Source organism: Anomaloglossus baeobatrachus, chromosome 3 (assembly GCF_048569485.1).
Source record: "Anomaloglossus baeobatrachus isolate aAnoBae1 chromosome 3, aAnoBae1.hap1, whole genome shotgun sequence".
Taxonomy (NCBI): domain Eukaryota; kingdom Metazoa; phylum Chordata; class Amphibia; order Anura; family Aromobatidae; genus Anomaloglossus; species Anomaloglossus baeobatrachus.
Window position 1 is genome coordinate 430,222,856 of NC_134355.1, and position 20,396 is coordinate 430,243,251.

The following is a 20,396-nucleotide window of genomic DNA, read 5'->3' on the forward strand; positions in this document are numbered from 1 at the left end:
AGACTTTGCAGCGACTTTGTTAGCAACTTCCCTTTACAAAAGGCTGCTTATCAACGTCCCCAACAACCAGCTAGGTCGCTCTGCAGGTCCGGATCGCTGTTGCGTTGTTGGCCAGGTTTGCCTGTTTGACAGCTCACCAGCGACTTAGCAGAGACTTAGGGAGGTTGCTGTTACGTCACAAAACCGGTGACCTTAGGCTATGTGCGCACAGTGCGTTTTTCGCGGCGTTTTTGCGCGTTTTTCGGGTGCGTTTTTGGCCTCAAAACTGCAGGACTTTGCTTCCCCAGCAAAGTCTATGAGTTTTCATTTTTGCTGTCCTCACACATCTGTTTTTTTTACCTGCGTTTTTGAGTTAAAAAAAAAAAATGGACATGTCAGTTCTTTCCTGCGTTTTTCTGCGTTTTCCGCCCATGCAATGCATTTGAAAAACGCAGCAAAACACAGAGATCAAAAACGCAGCAAAACGCAGCTAAAAACGCACCAAATCGCGGCAAAAACGCATGCGTTTTTTGATGCGTTTTTCGACGCAGGTGCATTTTTGTGCGTTTTTAGCGGCCAAAAACGCACAAAAACGCAGCGTCAAAAAGACGCAGTGTGCGCACATAGCCCTTACAGCGATGTGCTTTGCGATGTTGCAGTGTGTAAACCCAGCTTGAAATTCCTTTACTTTTATAAGATTAAAGGGAATTTATCAGCAGGTGTTTGCTATGTAATCTGATAGGGGATGAGACACTGATTCCAGCGATGTGTCCCTTAAGCTGGGTTTACACACTGAAACTTTCTAGCGATCCCACCAGCGATCCCAACCTGGCCGGGATCGCTACAAAGTCTCTGGTGAGCTGTCAAACAGGCAAACCTGGCCAATGACGCAACATTGATCCGGACCTGCAGAGCGACCTAGCTGGTTGTTGGGGACGTTGTAAAGCAGCTTTTTGAAAGGGAAGTCGCTGTAAAGTCCCCTTTACACACTGAAACTTTCTAGCGATGCATGCTGCACAGCGGGAAACAAAGGACCTAAGAATCGTCCTGAACGATTTGTAGCGATCACAACTTCACAGCAGGGGCCAGGTCGCTGATGTGTTTCACACACTGCAATGTTGCTGGGGAGGTCGCTGTAACGTCACAAAACCGGTGACCTTACAGCGATGTCGTTTGTGATGTTGCAGTGTGTAAAGCCACCTTTACTGTTTATGTTTCAATAAAATCAGTGTTTTATCAGCAGATTATCACTACAGGACAATGTGTTTTATTCCTCCTAGTCAACTGTTCTGTGTAATCAAGCCCCCACCACTAATTAGCAGCTTTTTGTTAATGTACAGTGTAAGGGGTGCTTCACACACAGCGAGCTCGCTGCCGAGATCGCTGCTGAGTCACGCTTTTTGTGACGCAGCAGTGACCTCATTAGCGATCTCGCTGTGTGTGACAATGAGCAGCGATCTGGCCCCTGCTGCGAGATCGCTGCTCGTTACACACAGCCCTGGTTCGTTTTCTTCAAAGCCGCTCTCCCGCTGTGACACACAGATCGCTGTGTGTGACAGCGAGAGAGCGACAAATGAAGCGAGCAGGAGCCGGCATCTGACAGCTGAGGTAAGCTGTATCCAAGATAAACATCGGGTAACCAAGGTGGTTACCCGATATTTACCTTAGTTACGAGCCTCTGCAGCTCTCATGCTGCCTGTGCTGCCGGCTCCGGCTCTCTGCACATGTAGCTGCTGTACACATCGGGTTAATTAACCCGATGTGTACAGCAGCTAGGAGAGCAAGGAGCCAGCGCTAAGCAGTGTGCGCGGCTCCCTGCTCTCTGAACATGTAGCTGCATTACACATCGGGTTAATTAACCCGATGTGTACTGTAGCTATGGTAGGAGAGCAAGGAGCCAGCGCTCAGTGTGCGCGGCTCCCTGCTCCCTGCACACACAGCTGTGCGCTGGTAACTAATGTAAACATCGGGTAACCATACCCGATGTTTACCTTAGTTACCAGTCTCCGCAGCTTCCAGACGGCAGCTCCGTGCAAGCGCAGCGTCGCTTGCACGTCGCTGCTGGCTGGGGGCTGTTCACTGGTCGCTGGTGAGATCTGCCTGTTTGACAGCTCACCAGCGACCATGTAGCGATGCAGCAGCGATCCTGACCAGGTCAGATCGCTGGTCGGATCGCTGCTGCATCGCTAAGTGTGAAGGTACCCTAAAAGAAAGTGGTGTGGGCAGGATTATGGAGAGCTAAGCATTCTGAGAACATGTAGAACTGCCACGTAGAAGAGTGATTTTAATCACAACTATTTCATCCAGTAAACTGATACATCCCTGGAATAAGAATTTTGTCTATTGGCTAGGTCAATAGTCTCTGGTTGATGAACAGGAGACTTGTTAATTTCCTACTTTTTGGTATCACGGCGCGACACTTAAAGGGGTGGTTCACCCATATTTTTTATTGTCTAGATCGATATTATATTGAGAAACAATGTGATAGTGCCTATGAGAGACGCTATTGCGGACCGCTGTTCCTTGCTCCGTGACCTCGGGGATCCCGTGATGTCACGTTAAGTTCCTGACACCGCGGCCAGCCGCAGTGTCCATGAGTGATGGGCTGTGGGCGGTGTTTCACCCCTCCTCACAGCCCAGCTGTTCCCTGCTCCCTCCTCCCTCACAGCAGAACGCTGCAAGCAGGAGACGCTCTGTGCTGTGACAAGCGGTGAAACACCGCCACAGCTCAGTGAGTCAGGAAGACTGCAGCCGGCCGCAGGGATCTGACGTGTCCGGAACTTGACATCACGTCACCAGATCCCGAGGTCACGGAGCCCGGGGGTTACTGAGCGAGGAACAGCGGTCCACAAGAGCGCCTCTCACAGGCACTATTGCCAACACAAGGTATTCGAGAGAAACATTGTTTCTCAATATAATATCGATCTAGACAATAAAAAATATGGGTGAACCACCCCTTTAATTAGCCAGGGCGAGCATGGTGTCATCAGTATGGTATTACACACTGATGACATCACGCTAGACCTGGCCAATCACAAGCCGTGCTGGGAATACTGGAAGGTAAATGATGAGTGAGCCTCCTATTCAGACTACTGACCTGCCCAATAGATAAAACCTCTCTGATCTGGATGTGATGCCAGAATTTAAAACAAAAAGAGAAAATAGACCTAAGGCCTGTTTCACACGTCAGTGATTCTGGTACGTTTGTGCTTTTTTTTAAACGTACCAGAAACACTGACATACGCAGACCCATTATAATGAATGGGTCTGCTCACACGTCAGTGATGTTTCACTGACCACGTCTCCGTGCAGCGTTCACGCGTGTCCGTGATTGCCGCACGGAGACATGTCCATTTTTTTTGGCATCACTGATGTCCCACGGACCACGCGGTGGTGTGGTCCATGAAACACGTGCCAGAAAAAAACGTGCTTTTAAAATAAAAAACATTTTTACTCACCCGGCTTTAGCGGCGCTCTCTGCAGCCCGTTCTGCTTGCTGCTTCTGAGCCGGCTCATTACTGTCACGCATATTCATGATGCACGACACAGCCGACCCGGAAGCAGCTGCTGCGGGGGTCAGCGCCGGCCGGATGCTGCACCGCGGGAGCGATCAGCACCATGGAGAGCGGGAGCGTGCACAGGTGAGTTGATTTCTAAGTGCAATCACGGGCCACGGAGAACGGAGCCCGGATTGCACTTAGACAACCCACGTGTGCCATAATTCACGGCACATGGAGGGACATGTGCGTGTTTTACACGCCAGTGAAAAACGTCAGTGTTTCTTTGTCGCTCCATTGGGAGACCCAGACAATTGGGTGTATAGCTTCTGCCTCCGGAGGCCACACAAAGTATTACACTTTAAAAAGTGTAACCCCTCCCCTCTGCCTATACACCCTCCCGTGCATCACGGGCTCCTCAGTTTTATGCTTTGTGTGGAAGGAGGCACACATCCACTCATCATCTCATTTTAGTTATATCGGTTGGAAGAAAAGTGGGCCCACACGGGGCCCCCGGCATGTTCCCTTCTCACCCCACTATGTCGGCGGTGCTGTTAAGGTTGAGGTACCAATTGCGAGTAGAAAGGCAGGAGCCTCATGCCGTCTCCTTCACCATCCCTTAGCGGCTCTGGGAGAAGTGGGATCCTGAGCGGTCATCCAGTCACTGGGACCGTGCTCCCTCCGCAGCCCCTGGGGGAATCTGTCGGACAGGAGTTTGTTTATCCTCAGGGACCGGGCCCTGCATCACTAAGGTACTCTGTACCCCCATGGGGGATGTGCATGGAGCGCCTTCATCCCGGACGCTGCAGCAGCTGCTTATTTGTGTCGGCCGGCGGACTTCCGCGCCGACCGCGCCTGTTTGTCGGCCGCGGTATTAAATTTAGTCCCCGGCTTCAATTGCGGCCTAGTAGCAAAACTCCCGCCCCCGGGTCTGTCTATCAGGGATAAGGGCGGGACTGCCGACCTGACGTCGGCTGTGAGGGCCAGGGCATCCTGTATGTTCCTCCCCCCTCACTGATCACTGTGGGGACTCCAGATTCCCGCACTTTTCTAGCGCCGCCCACGGCTCCTCTCCTCCCCTGAGAGCTCCGGCAGCCATTTCTTTGGCATTCTGCCTGTGGAAGATTTCCTGGAAAGAGCTCTGCAACGGTGGGAGACCTAAGGCAGGGAATCTGGAGGACACACACTCCGCTTTTTAGCGGTCGGTAAGCCACACCGGTCACCCGGTGCTGGTCCCCTTAGGGTGCCGGAATAGATACTATATATATTTATATATTTCTGTTCGGTCGGGCTGTATACCCTTCCCATATACCCTCAGTGATCACTCTCCTGGGAGACAACAGCATGTCGTCCACAAGGAGCAAGGGTGCCAAGACACAGGGTTATTTTGCGACCTGTACCTCTTGTGCGGCTAAGTTACCTGCGGGTTCCACCTACCCTCACTGTGAGCAACGCTCAACCCCTGTTTTGCTTCCACAACCGGAGCCTCGGTCACTAGTGGGCCCCTCGGCTCAGGTAGAATCCCTTGCTCCCCCTGTCCAGGCGGCAGGGACAGAGTTTGCAGTTTTTGCTGAAAAACTCTCTGAGTCACTCTCACAATCCATGGCTCAGTCTATGGACAAATGGTCTGCCAAGCTGCTTGAAGCTTTGCAGTCCAGACCGGTCCCTACACAGGCCCCGGGCCCTGTTGGATCTTCACCCCCAGGCCCCTCTCTGCCCGCGCCGCAGCACGTTTCCAGGGGGGGCCCTAGGTCTCACGTGAAGGACTCCGGCCCGGACCACAGTCCCAGACCGGCTAAGCGGGCACGCTGGGAATCTTCCCCAACTTCTTCACGCTGCTCAGGTTCCCAGCATGAGGACTCTCTGGAGGACGAGGCGGACGTCGCTGCTCAGGGCTCTGACACTGACGTTGCCCTCAATCTTGATACACCTGAAGGGGACGCCATAGTAAATGATCTTATCTCGTCCATCAACCAGGTGTTAGATATCTCTCCCCCACCGCCACCTGTAGAGGAGTCGACTTCTCAGCAGGAGAAACACCAGTTTCGGTTCCCTAAACGTACACGGAGTGCGTTTTTCGATCACTCTAACTTCAGAGATGCTGTCCAGAAGCCCAGAGCGGTTCCGGACAAGCGCTTTACTAAGCGTCTTACTGACACACGTTACCCCTTCCCTTCTGACGTTGTTAAGGGTTGGGCTCAATGTCCCAAGGTGGATCCCCCAGTCTCTAGATTGGCGGCTAGATCTGTGGTATCGGTTGCAGATGGATCATCGCTAAAGGATGCCACTGACAGGCAGATAGAGCTCTGTTACGAGGGGGACCCGGGGAAGCGTGCCAATATGGTATATGGACAGCTTCCGCCGGTCAAGGTCCACTGTGCGGTGTAAGGGACCGCTGCTATGGTGGGAGAAGAGTGAGCGGGTTGCTGCTAGCGATCGTCTGGAATGTCACAGACGATCTGCGTACACCTGTCCGCCCTAACCCGTGAGGGTTGTATGGCACGGGGCTCACAACTCGGTGTACCTGTTGCACGGGGACGCACAGAGGTGCCTACGCACGTGTGCCAGCGGGAGTCACAGGAATATGGCACGAGGGTAGCACAGAGGTGCCCACGCACGTGTGCTTCAGAAACCAGGTGAGTCCGACAGAGATTCAAGGAGCTCACCTGGGACAGGAACACAGCCTGTTAAACGGAATACTGCCGGAGCAGCAAGGCAGGGGCGAGACCTGCAAAACACAATGTCTGTACAGTGGCGTGGCAGCACGCTGCCAGACATCCAAACATAGAAGGACGGTCACGCGCCGCCATGATGGCAGGAGGGGTTTTTAAGGAGATGTAGCTCCAGCCAAGGGCGGGCGCGAGACGGATGTGACCCAATCATGATCTGTGACGTCCTGGCCCGGCCAGTCAGGATTCAGCACATCACCAGCCTCGTTATCTGGCCGTGTGATACCAGTGAGCGAATCAGAAGACGTCACGTGGGGCACATGCTCAACCTCCTGCCTCTGGGTCATAAATCCGGGATCTTCGGTTTCACAATGTGCAGAGCTAAGGGAAGTCTTGCTGCTTCCCTGAGCATCTATCCTTTGCACACTGTGCAACCACTCCGACCCTCTGCGATGCTGAGCAGGAGGACACGTGGCAGGCAAGGGATGGGAGACCACTCCATTCCTTACAAGGAGTAAACCACTAGGTGTCACCCTTCTGCTGCATCTAGGAGGAGGAAACTCCTGCAGTCTCCCAGGCCTTTGGCGCTGCTGAGCAGGAAGGCTCGCGGCAGACAAGGAATGGGGGACCACCTCATTCCTTGCAAGAGGAGAGCCACGAGATGTAACATTACCCCCCCGTCTAGGGCCCCCCCGCCGCCTGTGCTCAAAGGCTGCTACCAAACCCGGAGCATGGACATGATCCTCCAATTCCCAGGTCCTATGCTTCGGTCCACGACCGACCCACTCCACGAGGAAGTACCTCTTGCCCTGAACGATTTTTGTTTTAACCAACCTCGCTACTTCAGGGTTGTCGGACGAGGAGTCTGCCGTCGGCCACCTATCATGCCTGGCCTCTAGAACTCTGGTCCTTTTGGACCTGAAGAGGCCCACGACCTTGGAGGTATGGTCCCAGGAAAGTACATCGTTCCGTAACCTAGGGGGAACGAGGGTCTGGCCAGGTGGCACCAGGTCTAGGGGAGTGGGTGACCCGGTGGTCCCGAGGTGTTCTTTACATGACCCTGCCCAGGACGAGATCTCCCCTGTTGTCCAGTTGAGTATCGGAGCATGCTGTTTCAACCAGGGGAGTCCTAGTAGGATCTCATCCGTCCCTTCTGGAAGCACCAGAAAGGACATCTGCTCATGGTGGCCTGGTGGTACATCCATCCTGAGAGGGACGGTGATCTGGGTAATGGGTTTGACAAGTAGGGACCCGTTGACTACCTGGACACTGATTGGTTTAGGCAACAGGACCAGGGGAACAGAGTACCTAGTTGCCAGGGAGGCTGAAATGAAATTGCCGTCAGCGCCAGTGTCTAAGCAAGCCAGGGCAGGGAAGACAGTGGTGCCGAACTGCAACTGGGCGCTGAGGGTTAATTTAGAAGGAGAGGCAGCGTCTAGGGTTCCTCCTCTGATGGAAACCAGACTTTGTCTCTTTTCCGATGGTTTTGAACATCGGGTAGCTACATGTCCCCTCTGCCCACAGGCAAAGCAAACGACCGGCGGCCGAGAGCCTGTGGTAGAGGAGACCACCTTGGAGACTTCCATGGGCTCCACAGAGTCATCAACAGAACTGGCTGGGAGACTGGTCTGGTGGGGAAGGAGAGTCAGAGGCTCTGTAGGCCAGGTAGACGTGGGTGCCGAAGAGACCTCGAGCCTCCGCTCCGCGTGGCGGATGTCTATGCGAGAAGCAAGCCGTATCAAGGCCTCTAAGGTGGTCGGCACATCACGCGTGGCCAGCGCGTCTTTGACGAACCCTGCCAGACCCTCCCAGAACACGGGGACAAGGACTTTATCTGGCCAGTCCAGCTCTGCGGCGAGTGTCCTGAACTGCACCGCAAAGTCCCCGACTGAAGTGGACTTTTGCCGAAGGCGTAGGAGTCGCAGCGCGGAGTCGTGGGTGACTTGAGGCCCGAGGAACACCTTTCTCATGGCCTCAAGATAAACTGGAAGGTGATTCACCACCCGATCTCCGCGCTCCCACAACGGCGTGGACCATTTTAGCGCTCTCCCTGTGAGCAGGGACTGGACGAATGCTACTTTCGCCTTCTCAGTAGCATAAAGAGTGGCGGACATCTCCAAGTAGGTGGTAACCTGGTTTATGAAACCACGGCACTCGGAGCTGTCCCCGTTGAAGCGCTCTGGGAGCGCAAGGCGAGGCGACTTTCCGCTCAATTCCACAGCCTGAGTGGCCGCTTGGGTGGCAATTGTTGCTAGAGCAGCCTTATCGGGGGAAGACCGCTCCACAGCTGCCAATCGTGACTCCAACTGCTGCACATAACGCATCAACTGCTGCTGCTCTTCTGCCATAGCCAGACCTTTGGCGCGACCGTAATGTTACGAGGGGGACCCGGGGAAGCGTGCCAAGATGGTATATGGACAGCTTCCGCCGGTCAAGGTCCACTGTGCGGTGTAAGGGACCGCTGCTATGGTGGGAGAAGAGTGAGCGGGTTGCTGCTAGCGATCGTCTGGAATGTCACAGACGATCTGCGTACACCTGTCCGCCCTAACCCGTGAGGGTTGTATGGCACGGGGCTCACAACTCGGTGTACCTGTTGCACGGGGACGCACAGAGGTGCCTACGCACGTGTGCCAGCGGGAGTCACAGGAATATGGCACGAGGGTAGCACAGAGGTGCCCACGCACGTGTGCTTCAGAAACCAGGTGAGTCCGACAGAGATTCAAGGAGCTCACCTGGGACAGGAACACAGCCTGTTAAACGGAATACTGCCGGAGCAGCAAGGCAGGGGCGAGACCTGCAAAACACAATGTCTGTACAGTGGCGTGGCAGCACGCTGCCAGACATCCAAACATAGAAGGACGGTCACGCGCCGCCATGATGGCAGGAGGGGTTTTTAAGGAGATGTAGCTCCAGCCAAGGGCGGGCGCGAGACGGATGTGACCCAATCATGATCTGTGACGTCCTGGCCCGGCCAGTCAGGATTCAGCACATCACCAGCCTCGTTATCTGGCCGTGTGATACCAGTGAGCGAATCAGAAGACGTCACGTGGGGCACATGCTCAACCTCCTGCCTCTGGGTCATAAAGGCGGGATCTTCGGTTTCACAATGTGCAGAGCTAAGGGAAGTCTTGCTGCTTCCCTGAGCATCTATCCTTTGCACACTGTGCAACCACTCCGACCCTCTGCGATGCTGAGCAGGAGGACACGTGGCAGGCAAGGGATGGGAGACCACTCCATTCCTTACAAGGAGTAAACCACTAGGTGTCACCCTTCTGCTGCATCTAGGAGGAGGAAACTCCTGCAGTCTCCCAGGCCTTTGGCGCTGCTGAGCAGGAAGGCTTGCGGCAGACAAGGAATGGGGGACCACCTCATTCCTTGCAAGAGGAGAGCCACGAGATGTAACAGAGCTCCTGATGAAATCCATCTATGAAGCCACGGGCGCGTCTTTTGCCCCGGCCTTTGCAGCCGTGTGGGCACTACAAGCTATCTCAGCTTGTCTGGCTGAGATTAATGCGGTTACACGTAATTCTGCTCCGCAGGTTACGTCTTTGACTTCCCAGGCGTCAGTTTTTTCTTCCTACGCCATGAACGCAGTTTTAGACTCTGCTAGCCGTACAGCGGTGGCATCTGCTAACTCTGTGGCAGTCCGCAGGGCCATGTGGCTGCGCGAATGGAAGGCAGATTCGGCCTCCAAGAGGTTCTTAACCGGTTTGCCGTTTGCTGGCGACCGATTGTTTGGCGAACGATTGGATGAGATTATTAAGGAATCTAAGGGAAAGGACTCCTCCTTACCCCAGTCCAAACCAAAGAGACCTCAGCAACGACAGATACAATCGAGGTTTCGGTCCTTTCGTCCCTCCGCCAAGCCCCAATCCTCTTCGTCCAGCAGGCCGGAGAAAGGCCAGAGGAACTCCTATGCGTGGCGGGCTAAGTCACGCCCCCAAAAGGCCGCAGGAGGCACTGCTTCCAAGGCGGCCTCCTCATGACTCTCGGCATCCCCGAACCGCATCCTCGGTCGGTGGCAGGCTCTCCCGCTTTTGCGACGCCTGGTGGCCACATGTCCAAGACCGATGGGTGAGAGACATTCTGTCTCACGGTTACAGGATAGAGTTCAGCTCTCGTCCTCCGACTCGTTTCTTCAGCATCTCCGCCCCCCGAGCGAGCCGATGCACTTTTTCAGGCGGTGAACGCTCTGAAAACAGAAGGAGTTGTGATCCCTGTTCCCCTCCAGGAACATGGTCGCGGCTTTTACTCCAACTTGTTTGTGGTGCCAAAGAAGGACGGCTCGTTCCGTCCCGTTCTGGACCTCAAGCTACTCAACAGACATGTGAGCACCAGACGGTTTCGGATGGAATCTCTCCGCTCTGTCATCGCTTCAATGTCACAAAGAGACTTCCTAGCATCAATCGACATCAAGGATGCTTATCTCCATGTGCCGATCGCACCCGAACATCAACGCTTTTTGCGCTTCGCCATCAGGGACGAACACCTTCAGTTCGTGGCATTGCCTTTCGGCCTGGCGACAGCCCCACGGGTGTTCACCAAGGTCATGGCATCTGTTGTGGCGGTCCTACACTCTCAGGGACACTCGGTGATTCCCTACTTAGACGATCTTCTGGTCAGGGCACCCTCTCAGTTGGCGTGTCAAAACAGCCTTTCCGTCGCTCTGGCGACTCTCCAGCAGTTCGGATGGATCATCAACTTTCCAAAATCCAAGTTGACACTGACCCAATCACTGACGTACCTTGGGATGGAGTTTCATACTCAGTCAGCGGTGGTCATGCTACCGCTGGACAAACAGCTTTCTCTGCAGGCAGGGGTGCAATCTCTTCTTCGGGGTCAGTCACACCCCTTGAGGCGCCTCATGCTCTTCCTGGGGAAGATGGTGGCAGCGATGGAGGCAGTGCCCTTCGCACAATTCCATCTGCGGCCACTCCAGTGGGACATTCTCCGACAATGGGACAGGAGGTCGACCTCACTCGACAGGAATGTCTCTCTTTCCCTTGCAACCAAGACGTCACTTCAGTGGTGGCTCCTTCCCAACTCTCTGTCGCAGGGGAAATCCTTCCTACCCCCCACCTGGGCTGTGGTCACGACGGACGCGAGCCTGTCAGGGTGGGGGGCGGTTTTTCTCCACCACAGGGCTCAGGGAACCTGGACTCCGATAGAGTCATCCCTTCAGATCAATATTCTGGAGATAAGGGCAGTGTATCTAGCCCTATTGGCCTTTCATCGGTGGCTGGAGGGCAGGCAGATCCGAATCTAGTCGGACAACGCCACGGCCGTCGCGTACATCAACCACCAAGGCGGCACTCGCAGTCGTCAAGCCTTCCAGGAAGTCCGCCGAATTCTGCAGTGGGTGGAAGCCACAGCTTCCACCATCTCCGCAGTTCACATCCCGGGCGTAGAAAACTGGGAAGCAGATTTTCTCAGCCGACAGGGCATGGACGCGGGGGAATGGTCTCTTCACCCAGACGTGTTTCGAGAGATCTGTCGCCGCTGGGGAACGCCGGACGTCGATCTCATGGCGTCACGGCACAACAACAAAGTCCCGGCATTCATGGCCCGGTCTCAAGATCACAGAGCTCTGGCGGCGGACGCATTAGTTCAGGATTGGTCGCAGTTTCGACTTCCCTATCTGTTTCCTCCTCTGGCGATGCTCCCCAGAGTGCTGCGCAAAATCAGGTCCGACTGTCGTCGCGCCATTCTCGTCGCTCCAGATTGGCCGAGGCGGTCGTGGTACCCGGATCTGTGGCATCTCACGGTGGGTCAAGCGTGGGCGCTCCCAGACCGCCCAGACTTGCTGTCTCAAGGGCCGTTTTCCCATCTGAATTCTGCGGCCCTCAACCTGACTGTGTGGCCATTGAGTCCTGGCTCCTAGCGTCCTCAGGGTTATCTCAAGATGTCATTGCCACTATGAGACAGGCCAGGAAACCAACGTCCGCCAAGATCTATCACAGGTCTTGGAGGATCTTCTTACCCTGGTGCTCTGACAAGGGTTTTACTCCCTGGCCCTTTGCCTTACCCACTTTTCTTTCATTCCTTCAATCCGGAATGGACAAGGGTTTGTCTCTCGGCTCTCTCAAGGGACAAGTATCGGCGCTTTCCGTATTTTTTCAAAAGCGTCTAGCCAGGCTTCCGCAGGTCCGCACGTTCCTGCAGGGAGTTTGCCACATAGTCCCACCTTACAAGCGTCCGCTGGAACCCTGGGACCTCAACAGGGTGCTAACGGCTCTTCAGAAACCACCTTTCGAGCCGCTGCGGGAGGTCTCTTTATCACGTCTTTCGCAGAAGGTGGCTTTTCTAGTGGCAGTTACATCGCTCCGTAGAGTGTCGGAGCTGGCAGCTCTGTCATGCAAAGCCCCCTTCCTGGTTTTTCACCAGGATAAGGTGGTTCTGCGTCCTGTCCCGGAATTTCTCCCTAAGGTGGTATCCCCGTTTCATCTCAATCAGGATATCTCCTTACCTTCATTTTGCCCTCATCCAGTTCACCAATGTGAAAAGGATTTGCACTCGTTAGATTTAGTGAGAGCACTCCGGCTCTACGTGTCTCGCACGGCGCCCCTGCGCCGTTCAGATGCGCTCTTTGTCCTTGTCGCTGACCAGCGTAAGGGTTCGCAGGCTTCCAAGTCAACCTTGGCTCGATGGATCAAGGAACCGATTCTTGAATCCTACCGTTCTTGTGGGCTTCCACCTCCTTCAGGGTTGAAAGCCCATTCTACCAGAGCCGTGGGTGCGTCCTGGACACTGCGGCACCGGGCTACGGCTCAGCAGGTGTGTCAGGCAGCTACCTGGTCTAGTCTGCACACTTTCACGAAACACTATCAGGTGCATACCTATGCTTCGGCAGACGCCAGTCTAGGTAGGCGAGTCCTTCAGGCGGCTGTTGCCCACCTGTAAGAGGGGGTCGTTTTTCGGCTCTTTTTATCGAGGTATTCTTTTACCCACCCAGGGACTGCTTTTGGACGTCCCAATTGTCTGGGTCTCCCAATGGAGCGACAAAGAAGAAGGGAATTTTGTTTACTTACCGTAAATTCCTTTTCTTCTAGCTCCTATTGGGAGACCCAGCACCCGCCCCTGTTCCCTTCGGGCTGTTGTTCTTTTGTGTACACATGTTGTTCATGTTGAATTGTTCATTTGGTTCATGGTTTTCAGTTCTCCGAACATCCTTCGGATTGAATTTACCTTAGACCAATTTATAAATTTCCTCCTTCCTGCTTTTGCACCAAAACTGAGGAGCCCGTGATGCACGGGAGGGTGTATAGGCAGAGGGGAGGGGTTACACTTTTTAAAGTGTAATACTTTGTGTGGCCTCCGGAGGCAGAAGCTATACACCCAATTGTCTGGGTCTCCCAATAGGAGCTAGAAGAAAAGGAATTTACGGTAAGTAAACAAAATTCCCTTCTTTTCACTGACGTGTGAAACGGGCCTAAGTCCCATGAAACTCTAGTTCCCTGTATACTGCTAGTGCTCTTTTTAGCCAAACAGTACAACATCTCTGTGCCATTTTGGCTAATCCAAGTAGCTGTAAAATGGTGCCCCTACAGATCTGCTTTAATGTCTAAAGTTGTAAATACAATTACTGCGTTTTGCTATTAAGTAGAGATGAGTGAATGGACATTCGGTTCGGTGCGTGCAGCTGAACCGTACCTCCACGGGTTTGGACTTGACAAGTCACTGATTGGCAGTTCGGGTCTCCGTCCACATACAACCAGCAAAAAGCAGAACACTTCCAGGGACGGGTGGGTGGGGTTTTCTTTTTTTTTTTGTACACACTACATTCGATCACACTGTAGTTACCCCCATTGAGCGCTGTTCGAAAACTGCAAGCGGCTCACACTGAGCTGAGCACAGCGATTCTCGCAAAAGTGGTTTGCATATGTAAAGCACCCAAACTCTGTTTTTTTTTTTCATAAAGTCGCTGTGCGGCCCAAAAACCGAACACCGATCATCGGGTTCACTCCTCTCTACTTTTAAGAGAAAGTCAGCAAGCTTATGGACTCACATCCCTGGCAAATTAGTTGAGCTTATAAAATGTATAAGAGCACAGTGCTTTACTACATGAGGTTTCAATAAAGTGTGTTGTGTGAAGAATATACAGTACTTTCCAGAATCACCCAAAACAAGCAAACATTCACCTAGCAACAAATCAGTAATATGAGCAATGAAGGCTGCAGAATTCTGAATGCAGCTCTGGATTGTAACTAAGAATTTGTACAAGAGAATTTACGAAGGTATCAACATTTTTAATGTTTTTATATTAACTATTAGAAAACCCTCACATTTACAGTGCCTTGCGAAAGTATTCGGCCCCCTTGAATTTTTCACCCTTTTCCCACATTTCAGGCTTCAAATAAAGATAAAAATGTAAATGTCATGGTGAAGAATCAATAACAAGTGGGACACAATTGTGAAGTTGAACGAAATGTATTGCTTGTTTTAAAATTTTGTAAAAAATAACAGAAAATTGGGGCGTGCAATATTATTCGGCCCCTTTACTTTCAGTGCAGCAAACTCACTCCAGAAGTTCATTGAGGATCTCTGAATGATCCAATGTTGTCCTAAATGACAGATGATGATAAATATAAGCCACCTGTGTGTAATCAAGTCTCCGTATAAATGCACCAGCTCTGTGTCAGTGTTCTGTTTAAAGCACAGAGAGCATCATGAAGACCAAGGAACATAACAGGCAGGTCCATGATACTGTTGTGGAGAAGCTTAAAGCCGGGTTTGGTTACAAAAAAATTTCCACAACTTTAAACATCCCAAGAAGCACTGTGCAAGCGATCATATTGAAATTGAAGGAGTATCATACCACTACAAATCTACCAAGACCCAGCCGTCCCTCAAAACTCTAATCTCAAACAAGAAGACTGATCAGAGATGCAGCCAAGAGGCCCATGATCACTCTGGATGAACTGCAGAGATCTACAGCTGAGGTGGGAGAGTCTGTCCATAGAACATCAATCAGTCGCACACTGCACAAATGTGGCCTTTATGAAAGAGTAGCAAGAAGAAATCCATTTCTCAAGGATATCCATAAAAAGTGTTGTTTAAAGTTTGCTACAAGCCACCTGGGAGACACACCAAACATGTTTAAGAAGGTGCTCTGGTCAGATGAAACCAAAATCGAACTTTTTGGGCACAATGCCAAATGATATGTTTGGCATAAAAGCAACACAGCTCATCACCCTGAACACACCATTCCCACTGTCAAACATGCTGGTGGCAGCATCATGGTTTGGGCCTGCTTTTCTTCAGCAGGGACAGGGAAGAAGGTTAAAATTGATGGGAAGATGGATGGAGCCAAATACAGGACCATTCTTGAAGAAAACCTGTTGGAGTCTGCAAAAGACCTGAGACTGGGACGGAGATTTGTCTTTCAACAAGACAATGATCCAAAACATAATGCAAAATCTACAATGGAATGGTTCGCAAATAAACTTATCCAGGTGTTAGAATGGCCAAGTCAAAGACCAGACCTGAATCTAATCGAGAATCTGTGGAAAGAGCTGAAAACTGCTGTTCACAAACGCTCTCCATCCAACCTCACTCAGCTCCAGCTGTTTGCAAAGGAAGAATGGGCAAGAATTTCAGTCTCTCGATGTGCAAAACTGATAGACACATACCCCAAGCGACTTGCAGCTGTAATCGCAGCAAAAGGTGGCGCTACAGAGTATTAACTTAAGGGGGACGAATAATATTGCATGCCCCAATTTTCAGTTTATAATTTTTTATAAAAGTGTAAAATAAGCAATAAATGTCGTTCAACTTCACAATTGTGTCCCACTTGTTGTTGATTCTTCACCATAAAATTAAAATGTTTTTATCTTCATGTTTGAAGCCTGAAATGTGGGAAAAGGTTGAAAAATTCAAAGGGGCCAAATACTTTTGCAAGGCACTGTAAGGCTGACATATACAAAGTCGTCCAAACCTTCTGATTATGGCAGCATTGGCTAACCATTTAATGTATGGGAAGATCTGAGGTCATGAGGTCATGGGTTGTATTAATCACCTAGGCAGGTTAATGATGCAATAATTTTTATTTACAATAGTCCTTATGCTTCTCCAGATGACGAATATCAACAATAGTCCTTTGAATAGTTCATCAAATTCAGACGACGGATATCATGACCGTACCATGTGTATCCAACTCCAATCTCTGTAGTCCATTCATGGGCACTAGATCATGGCCACAGCAAAGATCTTCCCCATCCACGTCACAGCACCAATCACTATGTATGTTGTTCACTCTTCCACCTATCCCGGGGTCAGCCCCTTGGTTTAGGAAAGGTGAATCATATTCCACCCCTTAAACATTTGTTACATGAACTCAATCTATGCAGAAGATTTTGTGTCTGTCCTTAGGGTGCCAACCTCCGTGGCAATCAACCAGGGGCATATCAGGGACTCCTAGGCATCATACAGTGATTTCTGTACCTCCCATATGCCATTTTGTACCTCCAAACCAATTTTATTAATAAGTGTTTTGTTTGGGAAACTTTTAATGCATATCAATAAATTTAGATTTTAATGGCAATTTTTTTTTTTCACATGGTTAAATATAATTCTTTGGAATTCCTCCATAATCTGATAAAGTTAATCAATTTGAAGATTCCAGAAGTCCAATCTGAAAAAATGTGTATTGGGGAAGCCCCCTGCAGAGAGGAACAAAGACGCACAGCCCCCCACCAATACAATCGACGTAACCAATGCTCCATACCGGAAAAAGTCCAATAGTCTTTAGTTTGTGGCCAGCTCCTCTCAATGTGTATGGGAGCATGTGTACCTGGGGATAAGCCACTTTCAGAGGGGTCCGGCCACAGCATTCTCCTCTACCAGCTGAAAGCACATAAGTTCTTTGTCAAATTGATTTTTCCTTCATTTTGGGAATGCAGGGAGGGATAGGCTGCGGAACAGCAGCTAGCTAAACGTATGTCTTAATGATAATTTTTCCGGTTTTACATGTTTGAATCTCATTGTATGTCTTATGTACTTTTTCTAGGGGATGCAGGAGCTCTTGAGATGTTTTATTAAAGAAGGAAACAGAGATATGAACCGTCAGATTGAGTTCATAATACGGCAACTCAATTCAGGTAGATATGACAACTCTCATAGAAGGTTTAAAAAGAATCCATCTGGAGGTGAATGATTTGGCCTGTGCCTTACCTAAAATCTGCTGGTTGTGGCATTGATTTCCTTTACTGGACACACAACCTACTTGAGAATTTGATTTGATTTTGTGGCAGGTCCAGTTATGCTGTGTATTTGACCCCTTGCAATGCGAAGGGTGACATAATCTATATTTGTATTATTTCTATTTCAGACACTACTTGTGCAGTCTGACCAAAACATTTCATATTTTGTCCCCGCACTATTAACTTAACTGAACATATCACAATAGAAACAAACTTTTATTTAAATTTTTATTGAAAGAAAGCAAGAAAGGAGTTTCTCAAAAGTATTGTGTGAAGCTTCATCAGCTGTACAACTAAATAAATATATTATTATTGTGATGGAGTTACTAACTCCGCTTACAGGTAACGACAGGAACACTTTTACTTAAAAAGTCCAGCAGGTTTATTCAGCAACACATAAACCGCTCTTAAGGAACATAACTCAAGCCCTCTTCCTGCTTCAAGGAACATAAGCACGGTTTTACAGTCCCTTTCCCTTGCGGTACACCCACATACAGTAGGTTCGGATACAGCTTGAAGTATTCCCATAGAGTTCTCAGCAACCTCCACACAAGCTATAGCTATATATAGATATATATATATATATATAGTACAGACCAAAAGTTTGGACACACATTCTCATTCAAAGAGTTTTCTTTATTTTCATGACTCTGAAACTTGTAGATTCACATTGAAGGCATCAAAACTATGAGTTAACACATGTGGAATGAAATACTTAACAAAAAAGTGTGAAACAGCTGAAAATAAGTCTTATATTCTAGGTTCTTCAAAGTAGCCACCTTTTGCTTTGATTACTGCTTTGTACACTCTTGGCATTCTCTTCATGAGTTTCAAGAGGTAGTCACTGGAAATGGTCTTCCAACAGTCTTGAAGGAGTTCCCAGAGATGTTTAGCACTTGTTGACCCTTTTGCCTTCACTCTGCGGTCCAGCTTACCCCAAACTATCTCGATTGGGTTCAGGTCTGGTGACTGTGTAGGCCAGGTCATCTGGCGTAGCACCCCATCACTCTCCTTCTTAATCAACTAGCCCTTACACAGACTGGAGGTGTGTTTTAGGCCATTGTCCTGTTGAAAAATAAATAGTGGTCCAACTAAATGCAATCCGGATGGAATAGCATGCCGCTGCAAGATGCTGGGGTAGCCATGCTGGTTCAGTATGCCTTCAATTTTGAATAAATCCCCAACAGTGCCACCAGCAAAGCACCATCACACCTCCTCCTCCATGCTTCATGGTGGGAACCAGGCATGTAGAGTCCATCTGTTCACTTTTTCTGCGTCGCACAAAGACACGGTGGTTGGATCCAAAGATCTCAAATTTGGACTCCTCAAACCAAAGCACAGATTTCCACTGGTCTAATGTCCATTCCTTGTGTTCTTTAGCCCAAACAGGTCTCTTGTGATTGTTGCCTGTCCTTAGCAGTGGTTTCCTAGCAGCTATTTTACCATGAAGGCCTGCTGCACAAAGTCTCCTCTTAACAGTTGTTCTAGAAATGTGTCTGCTGCAAGAACTCTGTGTGGCATTGAACTGGTCTCTAATTTGAGCTGCTGTTAACCTGCGATTTCTGAGGCTGGTGACTCGCATAAACTTATCCTTTGCAGCAGAGGTGACTCTTGGTCTTCCTTTCCTGGGGCGGTGCTCATGTGAGCCAGTTTCTTTGTAGTGTTTGATGGTTTTTGCCACTGCACTTGGGGACAAAGTTTTCCCAATTTTTCGGACTGACTGACCTTCATTTCTTAAAGTAATGATGGCCACTCGTTTTTCTTTACTTAGAATTTGTATTATGGCAAGAAAAAACAGCTAATAGTCTATCCAGTAGGACTATCAGCTGTGTATCCACCAGACTTCTGCACAACTGATGGTCCCAAGCCTATTTATAAGACAAGAAATCCCACTTATTAAACCTGACAGGGCACACCTGCGAAGTGACAACCATTTCCGGTGACTATCTCTTGAAGCTGATCAAGAGAATGCCAAGAGTGTGCAAAGCAGTAATCAAAGCAAAAGGTGGCTACTTTGAAGAACCTAGAATATAAGACATATTTTCAGTTGTTTCACACTTTTTTGTTAAGTATTTCATTCCATATGTGTTAATTCATTGATGCCTTCAATGTGAATCTACAATTTTCAGAGTCATGAAAATAAAGAAAACTCTTTGAATCCGTTTTCATTTATGAGTTTTGGAAGTTCAGGCTTCCTCGGGTTTGTGAGACAATAATAATATTGAAACCGCAGCAAGCCCTTTTAGGAACTCGTGTGTGATATAACTTGGGCATTTGTAAGGCTCTCGCCAATCAGGGGCACTCCTTCCACTATTATTATTCACAAAACAGATTCTGTGACATCAGTTGACATGTACATTAAATGTGGATCCACAAGCATTGTAGACAAAAAGAGAAACATTTATTGTGATCATATTTTATTTTGTACCAGAAGAGAAATTTGATGAAGCTACAGACTCTGATGATGATGAAGAAGTGGAAGATGAAGAGGTGAGTGCATTCACATTATCCTATGGTAGTTGGGAACAGGCAGTTTATCAGTATTTAGGTTTTTCAAGGTCATAATCTCACCTCCTATTGAATTAAAAAGCAATGGAGTGGCAGTACCCTGGAACTGATAGATTGGCTTGGTTGTGTGCGCGACATGCCATACCTATTGTGCAATATATGCAAAGGTGTAAGTCCTGACATCAAAACTATGTGTACAGAATGTAAAACTACAACAGTACCAAACATATAGAAACAATATATATTGAGTAATAAAAATGTTTAAAATGACACTGCACAAGGATGAGACAAAGGAGGGTGGCAACCCGATAATTGCACATCATATACAGTATATTGTCGATGTATGTAGGTCAAGTTCAAGCATGGGCTACATGTAAATTCAGTCAATGCAATGTAACAGAATTTGTTACGTGTCCATGCCCAAAACGGCACATAATTACCAGCGTGGCGGTATACTGAGGATTGGACAGCCACCCACGACCCGACACGCATTTCATGTATTGCTTCATCCGAGGAAGCTGAGACCTTTTCTATACATAGATAGA

At 49.7% G+C, this 20,396-nt stretch overlaps 1 protein-coding gene across 4 annotated transcripts in view; it reads left to right on the plus strand.

Moving 5' to 3' along the window:
• Positions 1-20,396, plus strand: part of ARMC9 (armadillo repeat containing 9) — a 294,215-nt gene that overhangs the window by 252,414 nt on the left and 21,405 nt on the right. For all 4 annotated transcript variants that reach the window (XM_075340394.1, XM_075340396.1, XM_075340397.1 and 1 more), the window contains 2 exons: positions 17,151-17,241; positions 19,775-19,833. In XM_075340394.1, coding sequence (XP_075196509.1) covers positions 17,151-17,241; positions 19,775-19,833 — 150 coding nt within the window. The remainder of the gene's footprint in view (positions 1-17,150; positions 17,242-19,774; positions 19,834-20,396) is intronic.